General features: G+C 40.6%; 1 protein-coding gene across 1 annotated transcript; it reads left to right on the top strand.

Annotated features, from left to right (window-relative positions):
- Positions 1-1,657: 1,657 nt before the first annotated feature.
- Positions 1,658-21,440, top strand: LOC144050228 (CD81 protein-like). The gene is made up of 8 exons (XM_077563313.1): positions 1,658-1,823; positions 8,438-8,552; positions 15,672-15,769; positions 15,846-15,920; positions 16,078-16,200; positions 17,228-17,326; positions 18,327-18,410; positions 18,496-21,440. The coding sequence occupies exons 1-8, from the start codon at positions 1,758-1,760 to the stop codon at positions 18,556-18,558; spliced, it is 723 nt and encodes a 240-aa protein (XP_077419439.1). The 5' UTR covers positions 1,658-1,757; the 3' UTR covers positions 18,559-21,440.
- The last annotated feature ends 464 nt before the right edge of the window (positions 21,441-21,904 follow it).

Consider the following 21,904-nt stretch of genomic DNA (forward strand, 5'->3'; position numbering starts at 1 on the left):
GGGGGGGGCGGCGATCAGCGGCGCCTGGTACCGTACCTGAACACTCCCCAACGGAACAATCACAGTCCAGGTCAACGGCAAAACTGTTGGCCCGGGAGCACACGCAAATACGTTTACCACATTTGAAAGTGGACATAGGAAGTAAAATAGACTTTTAAATGTGTTTATCCAAATAGTTGTGTGTCTGTTGAACCATCAAGTGTTAAACTAAACAACCAAGTCCATCTTAGTTGTCTATTTCTGATTATATGACAGTGTGAGTTAGCCCTTCTGCCCCCACTGTGACATCACAATTGGGCTGCTTTACATAATAATTTACACACAAAAAAGACAAAATCAATGTATTTTTTTTAATAAATCCAAAACATTGATCTGTGCCTGTAAAAGTAAGCATCAAAGCATCAAAGCCACTAGTTATATGGTGATGCATTCTGGGAGTTGTAGTATCAGTGAATTAGATTCGTTTTAATTGAGCACCCTTTAAAACCAGTCGTAATACATGTTGTATATGCTGTCAGTCAGTGTCATCTGTGATACACAAAAACAATAAGCAGCATAAAAACTGGCGAATGTGCGAGAGAAAACCCTCGTTTTGTACGAGGAGCGAGTTGCATCCTGGAAATTGTAGTATCAGCTCTGTGCGCTACAGTTTGACATTTTGTCCATAAAAACAGTCATTTTGTATAGACTTCAGCTTGTCCACGGCCTTGGATGACAGCATTGGTGGCGTAGAAAGAGGACGTATGTACCGAATCACTGTACGACATTGATATTTGCCGATATTCGTGAAGAGAAGAGACGAGGCACTAACTGTTGCAATGCACTATGGGAGTTGTAGTATCAGCTGCGTGTTCGCCACCTTAGCCAATTTGGGTTCTATTAAATACAGTACATTAAAACAGTCGTTTTATACGACAAATAAAATAAATATATCATATTATTTAAAGAGTGCAAAACATTGATACTCGCGACTTGCGGTGCATTCTGGGAGTTGTGGTATCAGTGCCATGTGGCAGTTCGGGCAATTTACAGTCATTAAGATATCTATGCTACCCCGGGTAAGTAACAATATGCATTTAAATAAGGTAGTGGAGTTGAGAGCGACAAGACGGGGCAGCAATAGTTACGGTGCATTCTGAGAATCGTACCATCAGCAGTGCGTGCTTGTTTTGAACAGTTTTTGGGTGTAAATAATATGTCACATCACGACAATAATAACAAACATATCTATCTGCCCATGTATTATATCATAAATCTCATATAAAACTAATAATTGTATTTAAACAAAACTTTAATATTTTGACTGCATTGGAGCCGCGAGGGGCTATCGTGGTGCAATCTGGGAATTGTAGTATCAACCATGTGTGCTATAGTTGCACAACTTGGGCTTTTAAATAGTAAATATATCCACAAAACAGTCATAAACATATCTAAGTGACCCCAGGTGACACGATAAGCAGCATAGAAAAACAAATAATGCATTTAAGGACGGCAAAACAAGGGGGTTGTGAAGCTAAAATGGCCGGAAGAGCCATCACTCACGAGCGGTTTGATTGGGAGAGGCGTGCCTGGAAGAGGCCCGGCGTGGCCGCCCTTGGATTGGCGGAAGGCTCGGTAGGAGGAGCGGGGGTGGGGTGGGAACTCCGGAGCAGTTGGTTGTATTGGGTGTGGGTGTTTTCTTCTTCTTCTTCGAGTGTGGAGCAGTTCGCCTCGCTGCCGTCCCGTTAAGTCAAGTCGTCTGCAAAATCTCCGTCACGATGGGCGTCGAAGGCTGCACCAAATGTATCAAGTATCTGCTCTTCTTCTTCAACTTCATCTTCTGGGTGAGCTAACAACCAAACATGTTTTTGTTTTTTTTACTGGCCTTATTGTGCTTGTGTGTGCTGGCTCGCCCCCACCCCATTTTTTCCTTCTTCTACTTCGGGTTGGCGGGTTCGCCTCGTTGGGTTCGGGGCCCCATAAAGCAAAAGCACGCGAGGCACCGGCCAACGCGTGGACGCGAAAATCCGAAAACAAGAAGCGCGTTGAGCCCCTAAAAAAAAAAAAAAAAATCGAATGATGAAATGAAGACATGTAATGTTGAGGGGGCGCGAGACTTTTGATTTAGCGCTATGCTAATCCATAAACGCTAACTCGACAATAGGACGTCAAATTCCGCGTGGAGATTCACACCGAACCCATTTTTGGGGGCTTGCAGATTTTCAAATGTCTCAATTTGATGATCCCATTTACCATTCTTCACGAAAACTCGTCGATGATTCGCGCGCGCGCGCGCGTGTGTGTGTGTGTGTGTGTGTGTGTTGTTTTTCTCTGCTAGTGTGGGACAAGCCTTTTGACACCCCGCCTTTCATTTTAGCACAAGATGCTATTGACAGGATTGGTGTGTTTTTAACCTTCAGGTGTGACACAAGCCTTTACACCTACCTTTACTTTACAACGAATGCTTTGTGTGTATTTGCGCGTGGGTGTTTGAGTGAAATAGTGTGTGTATGAATTTGTGGTTTCCATCAGCCTCAATTGTGAGTGTGCGTTTCAGTGTGAGGCGTTGTGTTGTAGTGATTGTGTGTACGTGTTCTTGTCGTTCTATAAGTGTGGCATTACACTTTTTGGTTCACACGAAAATGCAACATTAAATGATTTTCCCGTGACGTCACGCGCCTCTGGCCACGCCCTTGTCTACCATGTTGGATGGCAACGTCTTTTCTTGTGTGTGTGTGTGTGTGTGTGTGTGTGTGTGTGTGTGTGTGTGCGTGTGTGTGTGCGCGCGGAGAAGTTTTGCAAATTTCTGTGTGGAGGTATAAAATGCCGATGGACTTCTTACGGCGCCATTTTGAAGCAGGGTGTTAATTACTCTTTTGTGTGTGTGTGTGTGCGTGTGCGTGCACGTTCACGCCTCCTGCCGTGGGTTCCTCCAGTAAGAAGTTTGTGCTGTTATTGTTGTGTTGTCATGTGAATCATTGAGTGTGTGTGTGTTGAAAAAGTCATGTTTGGTCGTCACTGGGATTTTGTGGGTCTTCCCACTGAGTCATCACAGTGATTCCATCTTTCCACATTCTGTTACCGCGTGTGTGTTAATGTGCACAAGTGTGTGAGCGTGTCTTTGTTCTAGTGTGTGTTAATGAATGTTTGAGCAATTAAGTGAGTGTGTGTGTGTGTTGTATCCTTGCCCTTGGTTTGTATGTGCATTTTGGTCGCCAGTGCAAAGATCGGCCTTTAATGTGAGACATAAGAGAGAAACATTAACTCCAAAAATATGCTATGAGAGCCACTAGAACCTAAAATAAAAGTCAAAGTAAATATCCTGAGTCAGTTAATTGAACATTTACGTATTACAATCTACACCGACTATTAAGGGGGCGGGAAGGGGGTGTTTTTCCACTAATGTGAGAAACACGCTGCAGCAACTTCAACATAATTGACAAATATTTCATTTTATGGGTGAGCCACGGATACCGGTGTTATTTTTTTTGTATCGGATTGTCATGGAGGCTGCCGATATCAGTCACAATACAAAAGGAAATCTCACGTCAAGTCCTCCTGGGCAGTAGTTGGCGCTATACGGCGTCAGTTTGAAATATTGATGAACGTAGGGTTGGGCAAAAAAGTCGAGCAAGTTGGATAAGTCGACTTTTAAAATAGCTTGACTAAAATTTTCTGCTTCTAAGCTGTGCTGAAACCATGTTTGGTTCATCCATGTTTTACACACAGACTTTATTTTTTGTAGTATTGAATGGCAACTGATCTGTTCTTTATTTTGTTAGTGCACCATCTAGTGGCCGAATAGCGGATGTTATTTGTCGTTAATGAAGGCTCACTGATTGAATGCAAATCTGATGAACATTCATTATGGGGTTTCTACGACGGTGTATTAAGCCCACGTACAAATATGTATTTTTGAGAGGGCGGGGGCAATGTTCTGAGAAAAAACCTTGCAAATTTGCTGCTTTATGAAGCTGCAAATCCCCCCCAAAAATTCTCACTTTATAAAGTGGCAATTTTTTTAACGCGCATTGGCACAAACAAATCTGAGTAGTGCGCTACCTGTTTTTTTCCTCTCAAATCCTGCCACTTTAAAAAGTCACAAATTTCCGAGTTTTTTCTCAAAATATTGCCCCTGCCCTCTAAAATAAAATAAAAAAAAGAAGTATATTCATACGTGGCCCTAATACGTCGTCGTAGGTTTCAACTAAGAATTTATTGTTTGTTTGTTTGTAACTATTGAAAAAAATCAAGACAAATAAAAGCTGCCTTCAAGACGTTAGTGACTCATAACGTCACTTTTCATGCACGTGTTGCGTTTGTTTGTGTGCAAGCGTGTGCGATCTCATACAGATAGCAAGTGTGAGTACGTTCCAACATTTCCCGACACCGACGGCAAACAATAGGCCCACTAAACGGCACGTATTTCTACGCGCCAGGGTAGCAAATATCAATAACATTTGTTGCTTGTTTGTTGCGCTCCAATTAAAGCGACAGACGGCGACAGACGGCGGCGAGGTGGCGGCGAGGTGGCGGCGAGGCGGCGGCGAGGCGGCCCTTCTTCCCGTAATCGCTCCTCACATTCGGGGCATTAAGCGCCTCCAGTCCAGAAAAGAAAAAAGAAAAGATGCTGCTTTTAGCCACTTATCTCCTCGCTCTTCGCCGTTATTGCTCTGTTTTGTACGTCTGAGTGGCAAATGCCAGACTCCTCCATTTGTTTGCCTTTTGGAAGCCATTTTGCCCCTTTAGACTCTCAGTCGAAAACTTTGACAAGCTCCGAGTTTGAAGTCACGCGAATGTAAGAACGACTTCCTGTCCCAGTCTTGACCTGCCTCGTAAAACAACAACATGATTTGCCTTCGTTACAAGTGAGCGCTCACCGTAAATCAACAAACCAACAAGTTTAATGAGAATGCCAGCATTGTTACTGAACGACGTTTTCAAAGCGGTTTGCCTGCAGCCGTTTGACAGCATTTTCTCTGAAAACACGCAGAATATTGTTTTCTGGGACAACATCGGCACCGAACGTACCAAAAGAAAATTCTTCTTTCATCACAAGTGTTCTGAGCTTTATCCGTTCTTTAGTCGTTAGCAGTAAAACATGGGCTGCTTTTGACCCAAAATGGCAGCTTCATACGTAGGATCAAAACTGCCAACATTTCAAATATAATAAATGAATGAATAAAAGTAAAAATACACATTGTTATAAAAAATAGAATTTAAAAAATAAATAAAAAAGGAATGTGCATAAAAACAACTATGTACGTATACGTGCATGTAAGGTAAGATAACGCCTTTATTTAGCCCACAGTGGAGCAATTCACGTCAGCACACAAAAGTCCACCATCATTTTTTTCCCCCACCAAATTTGAAGAGCAGCAGGTTAGGTGTTAATTCTTTTGACATTTAATGTTATGAGGACGTCCTCAACATTTTTGGGATCCGCTGCACATGCTCATCCTCCTCAAATAAATGTGTAAATAAATTTTACAAAAACGTTTTGTGAAAAGAAATATCAAGCAGAACAGCAAATGTGATGCATTTTTTTTTTTTTTTGCTTTTGAATCAATATAGTAAATATATGCCAATAAATATATAGTGTATATTTGTAATGTTCATATTAATGCATAAAGTGCATTATTAGTGTGTCGCTAGCGATATTGTACGTTATTTTGCTAACTCATTTTGGGTGTTGTCGCAATTTGGTGCTTATATTTGCTTGACACAAATGTGATGCTAAAACATGCCTAATACATGTTTGAAAAGTGGGCGAGAGCAAAGTGTTATTTTGTAAGGCTGATGGTCTCTTAAATTGATGGACCCCCCCCCCACACACACACACCTCCCCCTCCAATCCCTTCTGGTTTCTTAACAAGCTGGCCCACTTTAGAGCTTTTAGCGTTATTAGCCGCTACCAAACCTCCTGTTTCCATAAATCACTGCCGAGCGGACACTGAGAGGGTTAAGAGGTGGCGCCAGTGGGAGGGAAACCTCTCCCGGGGAGAAGGTCTTATGAGAAGAGGGAGGCCGCACACCATCCCCCACTCCTCCGCCAACATGCCCCACATTCTGTTAGCCCCCCCCCAGCCGTCACCCCCCAGCCGTCACCCCTTTCTCCTGAAATAGACCCCAGCTTGGTCATGTCTGAAGCAGCCGCGCTCTGATTGGTCAACGTGACTTTGTGGTTGGGACCGGCCCAGCTCGCGTCTTGAGCGGAGTTTTCCCGTCTTGCAACGCACGTTAGGCGTGATGTGAGCCCCCCCCCAAAAAAAAAACGCCACTGCGCTGTGGAATGTGCCAGCAACAGATGGTGGACCAATCAGCACGTGTTCCACAAGCTTTTCCGTCTTTGCGCCACTTGCCGTACAAATGAGCCGCTTGGGTGTTTGGAAGAAATGAATACAATTTTTTTTAAAAAAAAGTAGAATAGAAGCGGCCTTTATTGGTCCAGCAGTGGGAAATCCCACTTTTACATAAAATAATCGAAATTTCATCCCAAAAGTCTGTCAGCCCGCAACTCGCTCATCACGAGATCCGATGCAGCAGATGTCACCAACCGACTTTTTAGCTACTGATGAGTGTGAAGAGATTCCAGTTTGATCGATGATGGCTGGAAAAGAAAATGGGCCAAGTCGACCACAAAAATCGGTTGACTCAAAAATGTCTGCCTCCAAACAGGAGTGGGCGATTGCCCGACTAATTAACGACTCATTAGTGACAGACTTGGTTATTACTCATAAATCATTAGTAATCGTAAAAATATATGTCATTATTAGTAATAATGACATTTATTTTTAGTGTTTTGCATCCACTATGCATATTTTTTTATGGATTTTTTTTTTTCTGCTTTTCTGAATTTTTTTTCCCTGAGGAAAATCAGTTTTGGGGGGATTTTTTGTGTTTTTCTGAATTTTTTTTTTTTCTGTTTACATTTTATAATTATTATTTTTTTTAAATAGTTTTTTTGAATGACAAAGTTATTCAAAAAAACAGGAAAAATATTTAAAGACAGGAAAAAGAAGTCTGAAAACCAGAAAAATATACTCCATATAACAAAACCAAAAGAGAAATCTCATTTCATTTTAATCATCAAAATGGGGGAAAACATGTACATCCACATGCTGACTTTTAGTTTTCTTTTTCTATCATCTTAACTACGAATGAGCTGGCCTTTAAACAACAAAAAAAAACATTTGTCCCTTGCGTGACAAAGATTAGAGGCGTATTTTTCCGGAAAATGTTGTTCAACCTCCAAGTTGTTGCACTTTTGTGGTTTTCTGCTCTATAAATAAATTTCTAAAGTTTATGAGGCAGCAAGTGTGTTTACATGTGAAGCTTCTTGCGGACCTCCGACTTGTCTCGCTGGTAACTCCCGTGAGGGGGTGGCGCCTGCTTTGGTTACTAGTGTGTGTGCGTGTGTGTGTGTGTGTTGAGTTTGTTGGCCGCCGCAGTTGCCAGGCAGCCGCCTTCCGCTCTAGAATGGCGCTCGCTCAGCAAAGCGGCGAGGGAGTCGGGCCGAGCGGGGACGAGGCCACGCGTCGTCTCGGCGACAACACACACAACAACATCGGCGGCGGCGCGGCGAGGTCCGACTCGCCTCGTACCATCGAGTCCTCGTTTCGCAAGGGATACGTCCATCAATTCGATCCGTCAACACTCTTCTAACTCAAATCCTCGGTCGGGATGAGCTTTTTGGAAATCAGCATTTTTACAATTTAAGTCAAAGATAATGACATGCAAATATCCCCCATAAAAATGTGCCAAATTTGTGCAGATTAAGGAAAAATAAATACCAAAGGACTCGTAAAATTGTCAAATGTCCTGCTTGTAATTCACATCTTTATTGTTGTAAGTGTTAAGGATGAAAAAAGGAAGCTAGGCTATTTTCAGCTATTTTCATTTCTTACATTCTTTTAATTAATCAGCCGCAAACAAAATTTGGGGAATTTGAGTCTGGCAAATATCGGAATCAGCGTCCAAAAATCCACATCAGTCATCCCAATAAACATTTTTAACCACATATTTCAAATGAACCATTTTAAACTTGGGAGCTAGCTAGCTAGCTAGCACCTGGCGCTAAAGCCAAACTGTGGCAGGGTTTTCACTTTCTAAACCTGCATTTGCCACCTGTGCCCGCCGCCACACGTTACGCATTTCAACCTATTAAAAAAACACTGAAAGTAGCGGTTAGCAGTTAGCGCCTACACGAAACTGTCACATGACATCACTTTGAGGAAGTCAAAAGATGACTCGTAGATCTCCAATGTGGGGGAAAGTGTGCTTGCTGTCACTCCAGCTTGTGTTTATTGTCAAAGTGACGCACAAAACATTTGACATTTGGTGACCGTGCGCTACCTTAATGCTAACGCCTAATGGGAAATGCCATAGAGGGGCTAAAGCGAATGAGCATATGACGAAGGTGACGATGTAAGACTTTGTTCCCCTTGTTGCGTTTCAGCTGGCGGGCTGCGTAATTCTGGGCGTGGCCCTGTGGCTGCGACACGACCCGCAGACGAGCAACCTGCTGGAGATCAACTTTGACGGACAGCAGGCGCCGAGCACCTTCTACATCAGTACGTGCTCGCTTCCTCTTTCACTCTTTGAGCAACTCGCCGACATCCGCCACACAATTCATTCTGCTTCGCTAGTGGAAAAATGAACACACACACACGGGCTGAACTCTTCAAAATGGGGGGCAAAGGCCGCTTTTATTTCAAAATGGTTCCAATTTGAATGTCAAATAGTTTGTTTGAATCATGAAATCCTTTTTAAAAATAATTACAAATCATTCACCAATTATTTAATCAAATAAATGCATAGGCACAAATTAATCTTTTGTTTTAATTTACAGTAAATAAGCTAAATCAATATATTTGAACTCAATCATTTTAGGAAAACAAAACATGCAACATATATTTTAGTTTAGTTTAATACAGGAAATAATTCACCCGTATTTTTTATTGTATGTAATATGCAGTAGTAGATATTTGTTCAAATCAACAGCACACATACACGTAGCTTAAAAGTTTATTTTATTTGCAATGACCAAATAACAATTGATAAATATATTTTAAAAGGAACCCCGACAAGTTTGCCCTATATTATTTATTTGCTTGTTACAAACATAACTATGAGATTCATTTTTCAAAAATCACTTCCAGTTGAAAACATTTTGTGGAAACTTTATTTGGACGTACGCCGCCATTGTTATTTACGTGGCGACGCATCGAGTGCGCCGTGACGTCGAATGGCGGCTGGCGAGCAATGTGAAAGGTCAATAAAAAAAAAGAAAGGTAAGCCTCGTAGCGTTCCTAAAAAGAAAAACAACAGGCGATGGGGAGAGTCAACCGCCCTCCCGAACCTCCCGAACCTCCCTCCGTCCCTCCCGCCTCCGCCGAGCTCTCGTCATTCACCAGACGTGTTGATGGTCCGTTTAGGAACGCGAGGAGGCCAAGCTTGCTTTCTTTAAAATTGCTCGTCAGAGAGCAATTCGACGTCACTACGCACTGAATGCATTGCGAGTTTCTACAAAATGTATTCGATGGGAAATGATTTTTGAAAAATGAATCTCATAGTTATGGTATATATAATATATAAATAATATAGAACAAACTTGTCCTTACAGTTGGGGTTCCTTTTAATAAACCAATTTAAGGGGCGGAAAACAATAAATGCAACAAATATTGTGTTTTAGTTTAATAAAATAAAATAAAAAAAAATATTAATATCCTTTTTTCCAAATATTTTTTTCAAATAATTCATTAGTATTTACTTAATTCAAACTAGTGTTGGTCCAATACGATACAGTATCGTCAGAGGCCCCGATACTGCATTAAAACAGTGGTATTGGTGAGTACTAACAAGTAAGACGCCGATACCGCTATTTCGATGCTAATATCGGACTTTGGATGCAACATCTTGTGTGTTGCTCATGCACGACATTCACTGACGTGTGACGTGTTCACTGCATGCCGAGCCAAGATGTCCTATTGGGCCTTGAATGCTCTCAACCAATGGCAGGACGACTTTTTCATGTTGGGGGAAAAAACAACAACGAGGTATCAATACGGCATCGGCTGATACTGCAAAACTGAGTATCGGAATCTGAATCGGGGCCAAAAAATGGTATCGGAACAACACTGGTTAAAACCTGTTAACAAAGCTGGAGTATTATTGTCTTAGTTTTTTATTTATTATTATTATTATTGTTGTTATTATCATTATTATTATTATTATTATTATTATTATTATTATTATTATTATTATTACTATTTTTAAATCAATTTCACTATTACAACTTAATTCAGTTTCAAAAGGATTTGAAATTGTCGTGTTGGAGTGTTTAGAAAAGCGCAATATAAATCTGATGCATTATAATTAATATTATTATTACTTTTTATTATTATTTTCACATGTATGTACACTATTCAAAGTCGATACAAATCGGGGCAGGCAATTTGGTGTTTGAAAATTTTTTTTATTTTTTTTTAATAAGCAGAGGGAAATTTAGTAATTTCATTCCTGGTGAATTCTATTTCCCGTATGCTTCCGTGGGTTTGCGTCCTCCGCCACGCGTCTTAAAGCGACGTCAGCGCTAACCGACGCCGTCAGCGCAAGCAGCCGACTCGAAGCACCTTTTAGCTGCTTTGGAGTCGCCGTCAAATTGACATGAAGTATTAATGGGCCTGATAAGTGGACGCAATCTCCTGCGGTCTCATTGATGAAGACAAATGTGACGTCCATTATCGACGCGTTCATTTGAAAGGTGAGCGTTTACAACTTTAAAAGGTATCGGGCCATCAATCATGCATGCGCATCCCTGGCCCGCTTCCGTTTGCAACACGCAGGAAGTCACGATGCCGCGATCGCTTGAATCGGTACGGAAAGTCGCTGCTGTTCGTCTGCGGCAGGGAATCGGTTGCGTACTTGCTACCGATTATTAGTCGTCACGGCCGCCGATGTTCATTGCGTCAGGGCTTGGTCACGAACTCTACAAATGCCGTTGTTTTTGTCGGATGGCGTTGGTTGCCCGTCGAGCGCCGCCCGGCCGAGTAGCGATTGAAAAGTCTTGCTTCCAAAATGACTTTGTTGACGTCGTTGTCTTGTAAGATGGTGAAGTGGTGCGAAATGTTTGTCGCCGCTGCCCCGTGAGCTCCACTCACGCGCTTGCTCTTATGAGCGTGTCCGATTGATTGGCGAGGGAAGCCCGGAGGAAAATCAAAATGGGAGTCAAAGTGGAAAGATTTAGTTTTATTTTTTTCATTTTTGTTTTTGCGTCTCGTGATGAAGGAAACGCCTCGGCGATGACGTCGTCCCCTGTTGGAGAAAGTCGAGGAGAGGAGAAAAGGCCTTGTTGGTGTCGGAAAAAATTCCTCACTGGCCGCACCCCTCCTCCTCCTCTTCCTCCTCTTCATCCCTCTTTCTCCTTTCCCTCCTTCTTTCTTTCCACTGTGGCCCCTCTCTCTCCTCCCCATCTGCTGCTGGTTAGCATGCAAGTCACGCTGTCTCGCGTCTCCTTTGTTTTTTTTTCTTCCTTCCCTCCCCCAAACCTTCACCCAATCCCCCCCCCCCCCCCCCCCCCGCTCCCCACCCGTCTCCCAGCTGCCTGGAAATGATCACCGTGGAAGCTTCTCACATCTGCGCCGCCTCCTTCTCCCGCCCGCGTCGTCTCCGTGTTAGGGGTCCAGCAGAGGTGGCAAATCCGGATCCAGAAAGTAAAAACCCTGCCACAGTTTGGCTTTAGCCTCTGATGCTAGCTAGCTATCTAGCTCCATACCTCCCATGGTGCTAGCTAGCTTTATTGTTGCAGGGTTTTTACTTTCTGGACCCGGCTTTGCCACCTCTGCTGGACCGCTAACACGGAGACGACGAGGGCAGAAGGAGGTGGCCCCTGATGCTAGCTAGCTAGCTAGCTCCCTAGCAGGTAAACAAGCACCATGGGAGCTAGCTAAATGGAGTTAGGTGGTCTTTTATATATCTATATATATATATATATATCAGCAAAGGTGGCAAATCCAGGTCCAGAAAGTAAAAACCCTGCCACAGTTTGGCTTTAGCCCCTGATGCTAGCTAGCTAGCTCCCTAGCAGGTAAACGAGCACCCATGAGGTCTAGCTAGGGACTAGCTAGCTAGCACCACCCATCTTTCTAGTGTACCTAATTTGCATTTGAGCTTATTTGCGCACTTCACAAGTTCAAGTATGAGCTTGAAAATGTAGCTTCTACCTCCACCAGGAAGTCCTCAGATGACACCAACATTCCCTCGCGGGCTGCGACCAATGCCATCATCTCATCTGCCGTTGCAAGATTGTCAGGAATTCGACATGATCCGCCAAAATGTTGTGGTTACGTTCAGTTTAGTTTAGTTTTTAGGCTTTTAGTGTCTCTGACAAACGATTAATGGCTTCCGACAAGGCCACGCCCCGAAAAACCGCCGCTTCCAGCATGGCTGCCGAGTGGCGAGACGCGTCTCCCGGGAAGGCGGTCACAAGACGTTAGCCTACCATTTGCATGCACCGCGGCGAGCCATCCCTGCCGCTCTGGTGCAAGACACACTGGCAATTAGCAAAACCAAAACGAAATCTGTTGGGATAAACGACGCAAGTGTAAGCAGAGCAGACGTTGCAAAAGGACTCCCAGGATGCACTTGCAGTAGAAAAAAAACAACACTGGTCAAAGTGCAACCACTGATTCGACTGACTGATACAAAAGTCAAAATGATTTTTTTTTACAAAAGTGCAGTCATGGAACAAATGACACTTCATCGAAATTCAATTATGATCTCGATTATTACACTTCACGATCACAAAATTGGCATAATCGTTAAAAAAAAAATATTCTGATGCAGTAAAAAAAATGTTTTTACAGGTTGCACTTTTGTCAATGTAATATTCATTTGACAATGTCTGATGCTATAGTAAGCATACTTGAGGTCAAAATTTGCACTAGTTGAGAAATCTATTGAAATGTATTTATTTATTTTTTGAACGTTCAATGGCAATTTATAAGTGTTTTTGGAGCAATGAGGATTAGTTGTTTTTTTTGCTAAGTATTTACTATTTACTACTTCTATAAATTGTTGAACTTATTAATTTTAGTGCTTCAAAAAAATGTATCTGTCTTAATATTTTTTACATTTAAACATGTTCTTGTTTTGTACCAATAAATGTGTATAATTGTGATTTAAATTCTTATCCAAATAATTGACAAGTTAAGTTCATTTGAAAATGTACAGATACCTAAAAAAGAAATCTAAGTACAATAAGGACGTGACACAGCTGGAACCGTCTGCCAAGCAAGGAAGGAATGCTCGTTTGTGTGGAGCATTTCTGCAATTTGTGGCAAAAACGCATCCCGGAATGATGACTGAGGCTAAAATGTGAGCTTTTAAACGTGTGTTTTTCAAATCACGTCTGCGACGTCACAGGAAACGCCGAGAGGCCTTTCATTGTGTCTTTTCACAATAGGCGGCTAATTGTGGCGAGCTCAACACATCTGGAGATGAGATGAGGTGTCGGGTCGGCCGCGTCGCCACCTGTGGCGAGGGCAGGAAGAACGCCACAATAGAACCTCACATTAGCTCACACACAAAACATTTTGCTGCTTCTAGCGACGTGACGAGTATTTTTGTTGACAAAATGTTTCAAATCGCCATCATTATTTTGCTAGATTAGCTAGCGTACGTATGGTGGAAATATTCCACAGGTTCAGCCTCAAATTGTTTTGTGATTATTTTTTGTCTACAAGCCTGGCGACACGTTTGATACATTTTTGGCACAGTAGAAATGAGCAAAATGAGCTTCCTTGTGCTCATGTGACGTTCAAAACTGTTCGTATGTTTGAAATATTGTACACATTCGACCTCAAACCATTCTGGTATAACAAAAACATGATATGACAATTGAGATAAGCTAGTCCTTTGTTTTGTTGGTCAATATAATTGTGTGCAATTCTACGACGGTGACACATTTCCTACAAGCGCCATCTTTGGAGCTCGTTTGCAAGAGTTCACTCTGACGTGTTCAAGACTGCTTGTACTTGGGAAATATTCAATACTCAAATCATTTGTGAATATTTTTGTTGTCTACGACCGGGCGTAAAACGCTCGCACTCGCTAATGAGCGGCCTCGTTCCGTACAAACTCGTCGCAAGTCGGTGAGCAGCTGCTGCGGCACGACTGGATGCAGACTTTGCGCTTAATGGCGGAGGAGCGTCGGGCGGCAGATGAAATAAATCAAGACGGACAGGAAAGGACGCTTAAGGAAAATGGAATTATGGCAGCAAGGGGAGGGCGGGCGGGGGCGCGATGTGAAAGACGGCGGCAAGGCTTTCGGCCAAGATATTGATTTGGAAATGAGCATTAGTGTGAGTGGCTCTGCTGGCCCGCAATTGAATTACAGCTGACAAGCACGGCTAATGATGATGAAGGTGAGGATGATGATGGCCTGGGCTCTGCTTCCAACCACAGTGACATCATCGTTGCTCGTCTTTCACAGATACGAGCAGAGTTGAGGAGACGGGGGGGGGGGGGGCCCCCGCACTCCCTTTTTCGTGGCAAATCCTTCAAATGATCATCAATCATTGAGGCTGTGTTTGCCGCTAATTTGTCAAAACGCCAGCCCTGGAATTGGCTCAAGATGGCTGCTTCTATGTAAAATGGCCGACTTCCTGTTCAATTTTTTTGCATGGGTCCTTGAGAGACTCTTTAAGGCATTCTTCCATTCTGCTGTTTCAATTTGACAGGCGAAACAGGAATTTTCCCCATAACGATACAGCTTGAAACCAAAATGGCCGACTTCCTGTTCCGTTTGCGACATGGGTCCTTGAGCCTTTTTGGTACATCTCGTTACGCTAGACATGACAACGCCGCATAGATGAATGACCACTAACGTTTCAAACCTGTAAACGTGCAACTCATGGTCCTGGAAATAGATCAACTGAACTTCGGAAATTCTTATAAGGCTAACAGCTAGCATGCTAATAGTGAGCCTGGCAACACCCTGAGCGCACCGTTCATATTAATTCCGGAACATCTCATCTCACTGGTCAGGTGTGATCTGTTGAGATAGCTATGCAATGCTAACAGTTGCTATGCTAATATATGGCTAATAAATGACAACCGCCTGAGGTATGGAAAGCGAAAAGGAAGATGGATATGGACTTAAAAAAGTCGCTTTAATCAGGTAGCTCTATGTCAGATTAGACCTGCTCAAATACTAGCATGCTAACAGTTACTATGCTAATCTATAGCAACAGGTAAGGAGGACTTTAATGCCCTTGTGTAGGGTCACTTTTTTAAATAAGAATGCTAATAGTATGCTAATAATGTTATGAGTCTTCACTTTTCCTCTTAATGCTGTACAACAGATGACTTGTGGAACTTTGAGGGAAAGAGAGAGAGAGAGAGAAAGGAAAAAAGGAATGAAAAGAAAGAAAATGACTTCCTGTGAGATATGACTCACGCTTGCTAACTAAACAGCACTGCGCCCTCTGCTGGCCATTAGGGATCATTACATGCACTGGGAATCTTTTTCAAGTCTTGTTGTTTATTTATATATATTTTTTACATTTATACCCTGACGGACAGAATTGAAGCCGAAAGTCAAAACAACACGTCACACGTTAAATATAATTATGTGGTTTTATTTTCCCAAAATCTTGAGGTAGGTTAATGTGTGTTTTTTTGTCCCCCAGGCGTGCACATCCTGATCGCGGTGGGCGCGGTGATGATGGTGGTGGGTTTCCTCGGATGCTACGGCGCCATCCAGGAGTCGCAATGTCTGCTGGGAACGGTCAGTGGCTGCAATCTGCAAAATAAGCCAAACGCCGTCGCCCATGTTTACGTTGCCTTGTTGTGCTCTCGTTCAGTTCTTCGCCTGCCTCGTCATCCTGTTTGCCTGCGAAGTGGCCGCCGGGATCTGGGGCTTCATGCACAAAGACACCGTAAGACCACACGCGCGCGCACGGGAATGTTTGACATGAGCTTACGCAAGAAAGGAAAGAAGGAAGCAAATGGGGATAACGGGATCAAATTGAGTTTGCGTTAAGGTGTATTCTAAAATCATTCTTCCCAACGGTTTGCTCTCGTTCTTGTTGTCAGGTTTCCAAGGAGATGATCAACTTCTACGACTCCATTTATGACAAAGCCATGACCGACAGCGTCACCGCCGACACGGAGAAGAAGAAGGCGGCCGCCTCCGTGCTCAAAGTCTTCCACGAGACGGTACGGACGTGACGCAAATCCTCCTTTAAATAAACGCAATCATTTTCACTTCCTGTTTAGGTCATCTGCGACAACAACCTATTTTTTCTCTTACAAATCCTATGGAGGACCAAAATGACAAAAAGCCATAAATAAAAGTAAAAATAAATGCAATCATTTTCACTTCCTGTTTAGGTCACCGATGACACAGTCCATTTTTTTTCTCTTACAAATGCTATGGAGGACCAAAATGACAAAATTAAAAATAAATAAATGAAGAAAAGTGAAAATCAAAATGGATATAAAAAATATAAATAAAAAATTTAATACAAAAAATAAATGAAAATTAAAATCAACTATATATATATATATATATGGATTATTTTTTTTCCCCCCATTTCCATTTATTTTTTTGTATTTCATTTTTTTATTAGATTTTTTTATATCCATTTTTTTCTTAGTTTTCTCACTTTTATTCATTTATTTATTTAAAATTTGGGCATTTTTGGTCCTCCATTAAATCCAACTTAATAGCTACATAGCTTGGGCTGCTCTCTCAAAATGTGAATTTTATCACATGAAATTAAAACTATTTGTCACGTTATAATAACGTGATACTGAACCTTTTTTTTTTCCTGTTGCACTTTTGGGGTCGTGTCAACCAGGGGTCAGCATAACTTTGTACAGTGCTACACTTCTATTTGATGATAGAACACAAAGAAGACAAGTCAGCTGCAATAACATTTGTCGTTTTTCACAGAGGATAGAAAAAAAAAGATGACTGTTGATGCTACTTTTGTTAGCTATGGTTTTCCCCATATGTCTTATCTATAAGCTACCAAACTTTGATACAACAAAGTTAAGTGGTTTGATTAAATATGCAAACAACATGCAATTTGTTTTAGTTTCATGTTAGTAAACGAATTGTACTTGGCAAACTGTTGCTTGTTTGCAACTCAAAACAAAACAAAAATCGACTGGAGACACCGTAGTAACAATCAGAACAATGAAATCCATTGTGTGTGTGTTTTGTTTTTGTTTTTCTTAGCTGAGCTGCTGCGGCAAAGGTCAAGGCACGTCCATTCTGACGCAGTTCACCGACATGCTCGGCGTCACCGACCTCTGTCCCAGCTCTGCGACCGCCGTCGTAAGTTCACGATCCGCTGCAGTGCAAATGATAATAATAAGAATTAATCAACAAAATGAGCCATTCATTAGTGTTCGTCAGCGCTTTAATGTCGCTTCCCACAATTGATTTGCAATTTTTTCGTGATTATTTTGCATGCAAGTATGATTACATATGCAGTACTTTTTTTTTTATCACATTCGTGTGATGTTCTTGTGTATTTATTTGACTTGTATTTGCATTTTTAAAACAATTTCACATTTTGTATGATCATTTCTAAAAATAAAAAAAAAGCTAACTAAAAAAATCATGTATTTTATTTTTTTAAACGGGTTTTTTTCTAGATTGAGGTTTTGTTTCATCTTGTTAATTGCAACTTATTTTAAATTTTTGTGTTTGCATTTTTCTAATAATTTCACATTTTTCATTTTGTATTATATCTATAAAAACTTTTAACAAAAAAAACATGTATTAATTTTAGTTTAAAACAGTTTTGTTTAATGTATATATTTTCCTCATTTTATTATTATTTATTTGAAGTTTTATATTTTATGGATTTTGTATGTGTATTTTTTAATACATTTTATACGTTTGATATTTTTATTTTTTTTGTTTTTGCTTATTTTATTTATTATTATTTTTTTATATTTTTATATTCTATGTCATGTGTTTATTTTAGTTTTCAATCCCTCATTGTATTATTTTCTTTTAGCTTTTAAATTTTATGGATTTTGGTATTTTTCTTTGCCTTTTTTTTTTTATTTATTCATCTTTATATAATTTTAACACCATGCCTTTGCACACTTTTTCCATTTTAAGGTTAATATATTTTTACTAGAGTATTCTTTCCAAAACATTTGGGGGAAAATACATTTGTACGCAACTTTTTTTTTTAAATAGAAAATTGTTTTTTTCATTATTATTTCTATTAAGTCATATATGTATTAAATAATTAGTATACATTTACTGTACGTTTTGCAGAATGTTTTGTGATGATTTTAAAAAATTGCATGTGTCGCAGAGCTGCCACAACCGCATCACCGAGCTGTTTTCCGACAAGATTTACCTGATCGGCATCGCCGCCCTGGTGGTCGCCGTCATCATGGTGAGTGCACCGTCGCCGTGACGACCAGGTCAGTCGTGCTGGGCCATTGCAATGCCCTATTTTCTGTTTTTTTTTTTTTTTTCAGATCTTTGAGATGATCTTCAGCATGGTCCTGTGCTGCGGAATCCGCAACAGTCCCGTCTACTAGAAGCTCCTCCCCCCTGGCGCCGTTCCTATTTAGCTTGCTAGATTCCCGTACGACGGCGCTTTGGTGGCGCCCGTCTTTTATTCCCCATGCTGGAGCCCACCCGACCCACGTGTAGATACACAACAGTATATCCTCCTTTGAAGAAAAACCCATGTGCCCTCCTCCGACATTATGAGGTCATTGTTTTTCAATGTTTTCATTTGGCCATCATTTTGTCGGAAATCCTTTTTGTAGTAAATGTTTTACTCTTTTATGCCTTTTGACACGTTTGACACTTTTGTGCTCGTTCTGGATGTTGAAAATGTACACGCACAAAACGCACTTCAGAATACTGTATTTGGTAACAATATAGGCGCCAAACTCTTGTATTACAATTGCTCCTGGAAATAGTTTTTAGTTTTTTTCATTCTTTAGAAGGTTTCACCAAAAACGCCAATTTGGGACCAATAAGTGGAGAAGGTTTTTTTTTTTTTTTTTTTTTTTTGTGATAAGAAAACAGCAGCGTGACTTTGTGCTAAAATTGTTTTGCTTTTGGCCCCAAAAAATTTTTTAATCGATCATTACAAAAGAAGAAGAAACGTGCCATGAGTGAGGAAGTGCTGCAACGCTGCCATCTACTGGCGTCTGTTAGTCAACGCAGTGGTTTACAAAGGCTTTTTTCATCCGTTTTTGTCAAAATAACAACACTTAGCAACAAGATTGTTTTTCTTTTTTGCATTTCTCAATCATCTGGAAAAATCTTGCTGTATGATGATTTGTGCGTACGTACATTTTTGCCACATTTGAGGAGGGCACATCGGTTCATAACATGTTGAAGTTTTTTTTTTTTCACTGTTTGATGTATAAACTGTGTGTAAATATCTATAAATATATATTAACAGTGCTTTTTGAGCGCATGGATATATCCCGCACTGCCAGACGTTTGCGCTCTTCGTCACGTTCATTCACTTCCTGTCCCACTTTTTGGGAAAGCTGGAACCAAAGTCTGGATGCTGTCCGGCGCTCGTTCGCATGCTCGCGTACGTTAAAGGAAAAAAAGAAAAGGAGAGAAAAAAAAGCTCAAAAGATGAAGTTGATTGGTTGACGTGTCAGGCACGGGTGTCCAAATTCCTTTTTTAGTGTTAATTGCATCTATATGAAGGATTCCCCAAAAAGATTCAAGAAAAAAAGAAAAAGGTCATGTTGAATGTAAGATGCAACTCAATTATTTTTCTTTAAACTAGACTAAACTTAACTCGGCTTTACACAAAAGTGGCAAAATGTTTGATTATATAAAAATAAAAGGAAAGTTCAATGAACAAATCTGAAAATGTTTTTTTTTTTATCATCCAATGAGATATTAAAAAATAAAAATAAAGAGACCACCAGAAAAGTCGTCATGCTCTAAATTGAATGTTGCTTTGACGATAACACACCGAGTTTAGCTTCAGCGACGTTAGCGTGATGATGAAATTGCAAAAATATTGAGCTGAAAATTTGTGAAATACTTTTTAAGATACACCATGCATGTTTATCAAGGTTTAAAAAAATATATCAGAATGTTCGGAGATGATTTTTGTTTCAATGATAACGCTCACTTAGCCTAGCATCGCTACTTTAGCATGTTAGACAAAAAGTTGTATTTCAAATTTACATCTACACGCATTTACAAGGGATTTCTGACATTGATAAAAGAAAAATCTTTTTGGAGATTTCCTTTTGACGACAACACGCACTTAGCTGATTTTCACTCACGTCAGCATGTTGAATAAAAAAAATGGTAAAAGTTTTGAGGTTTTTGTTTTAATGAAAAAAATAAATCATTTGAATGTTTGTTTCTATTTTTAAAATAGACTGGAAAGTAAATACTTTGCATTCCCAAATGATTCCAAAAAAAAAAAGGATCAACTAAATGAATGATGAAGTAATAAATATTTGCATTTACAATACACGATGTGGCGCATATTAGCATGTTTAACAAGGAAAAGTGGTGAAATATTTGACTTAGAAAAAAAAAAGTAAAACACTACAGAGGATTGATGCGATGATTGTGCCTGGTGGCCTATTTTGAAAAGATGAAAAGGCAAAGCAGGGCAAAAGTCAAGAATTTTTTTCCTTTAACGATAACACAAAACAGCAACATGCTTTGTTGGGGAAAAAAAGTGACAAAAAAAAATCTTTTGCATCGATATGTTACACTGAAGAAAGTCAAGCTCAAATGTTTCGATTAAAAAACAAAAAAAATGGCCTTGCTGAATGCTGTAAGATTATATTTAATGTCGATAAGGTCAACGCTGTTATTTTTTTTTAACCGCCTAGTTAGCCTCACCCACATGTTGGTGTTTAACAAAAGTGGCTAAATGTTTTTATGTGCGATGAAGGATTACGATGACAAAAGAGTTGAATGCAGATGTTGTTGTTTTTGTTTTATGTAACTTTTTAACTAACTGCTTCAGCACGTGAGCATGTTTACTAAACGCCGTTTGGATGCCCCTGCCTGATCTCCAAGTTTCCATTCAACTTGCCTTGTGACTCATGAAGGATTTTTTTTTTTTTAGCCTGTGCTAAGCGCCATCATCGCTAATGCCACTAACGAGTCCTCCCGTCCATCCACTTAAACGAGCCGTCGACCAATCGGACGCCTCTTCCTCTTCTTGTCGTCGTCGTCGTATTTACACTCAAACGCACTTACTAATTAGCAGCTAATTAGCAGAGGCCTCGTTTGTCGTTTGTCTGGTACGTCCCCAAAGGGGCGGGGCCGTGGGTGGGGCCACGATTGTGCACTTCAAGTCGCTGCTCTCTGATTGGCGGCCACGAGCCCACAGGCCCCTCCCACTGCCAGCCTGCTCCTGTTGACTTGTTTGCCCAAATATAAAAGGGATTAAATGTATTTTACAAAGAAAGTTTGTCTTTGTGTGCTTATTTTGAAAACGTTCATTTTGAGTGGCGCTTATTTGATGCAAAATGGCCGCCACACGCTTCCGTAATCCACAAAAAAACAAGTGATCAAATTCAGACATTCTTGCTCTTACAATTAAGACTTAAAACGTGTTTGCTTTTTTCCCCTGTAATGTTTTTCTTTCAGGTGACACTGAGAGAAAGATGATAATAATTTGTAATGGAGTTCCCCAGGTGTCACTCTTACGTCCACTACTATTGGCTGTAAAAATATAAAAAATAATAATTTGGTTACAATGTGGACTGTGGATGCATTCCATTTTTATTGTTATGCTTATGACACTTATGTACTTAGTTGTACAGGTCCCTACATCTCATTATTTTTTTTGCTTGTCCAGAATGAGTTATTTCAGCTAAAGTTGACTATAAATGCTATGAAAGTTAAAAAAAACAAAAGATTCCTACTTTG

This window comes from Vanacampus margaritifer, chromosome 4 (assembly GCF_051991255.1).
Source record: "Vanacampus margaritifer isolate UIUO_Vmar chromosome 4, RoL_Vmar_1.0, whole genome shotgun sequence".
Taxonomy (NCBI): Eukaryota; Metazoa; Chordata; class Actinopteri; order Syngnathiformes; family Syngnathidae; genus Vanacampus; species Vanacampus margaritifer.

Coding starts and splice junctions, on each gene's coding strand:
- LOC144050228 (XM_077563313.1), top strand. CDS start 1,758: ATGGGCGTCGAAGGCTGCACCAAATGTATCAAGTATCTGCTCTTCTTC. Junction 15,770..15,845: donor CGCAATGTCTGCTGGGAACG/GTCAGTGGCTGC, acceptor GCTCTCGTTCAG/TTCTTCGCCTGCCTCGTCAT. Junction 15,921..16,077: donor GCTTCATGCACAAAGACACC/GTAAGACCACAC, acceptor TCTTGTTGTCAG/GTTTCCAAGGAGATGATCAA.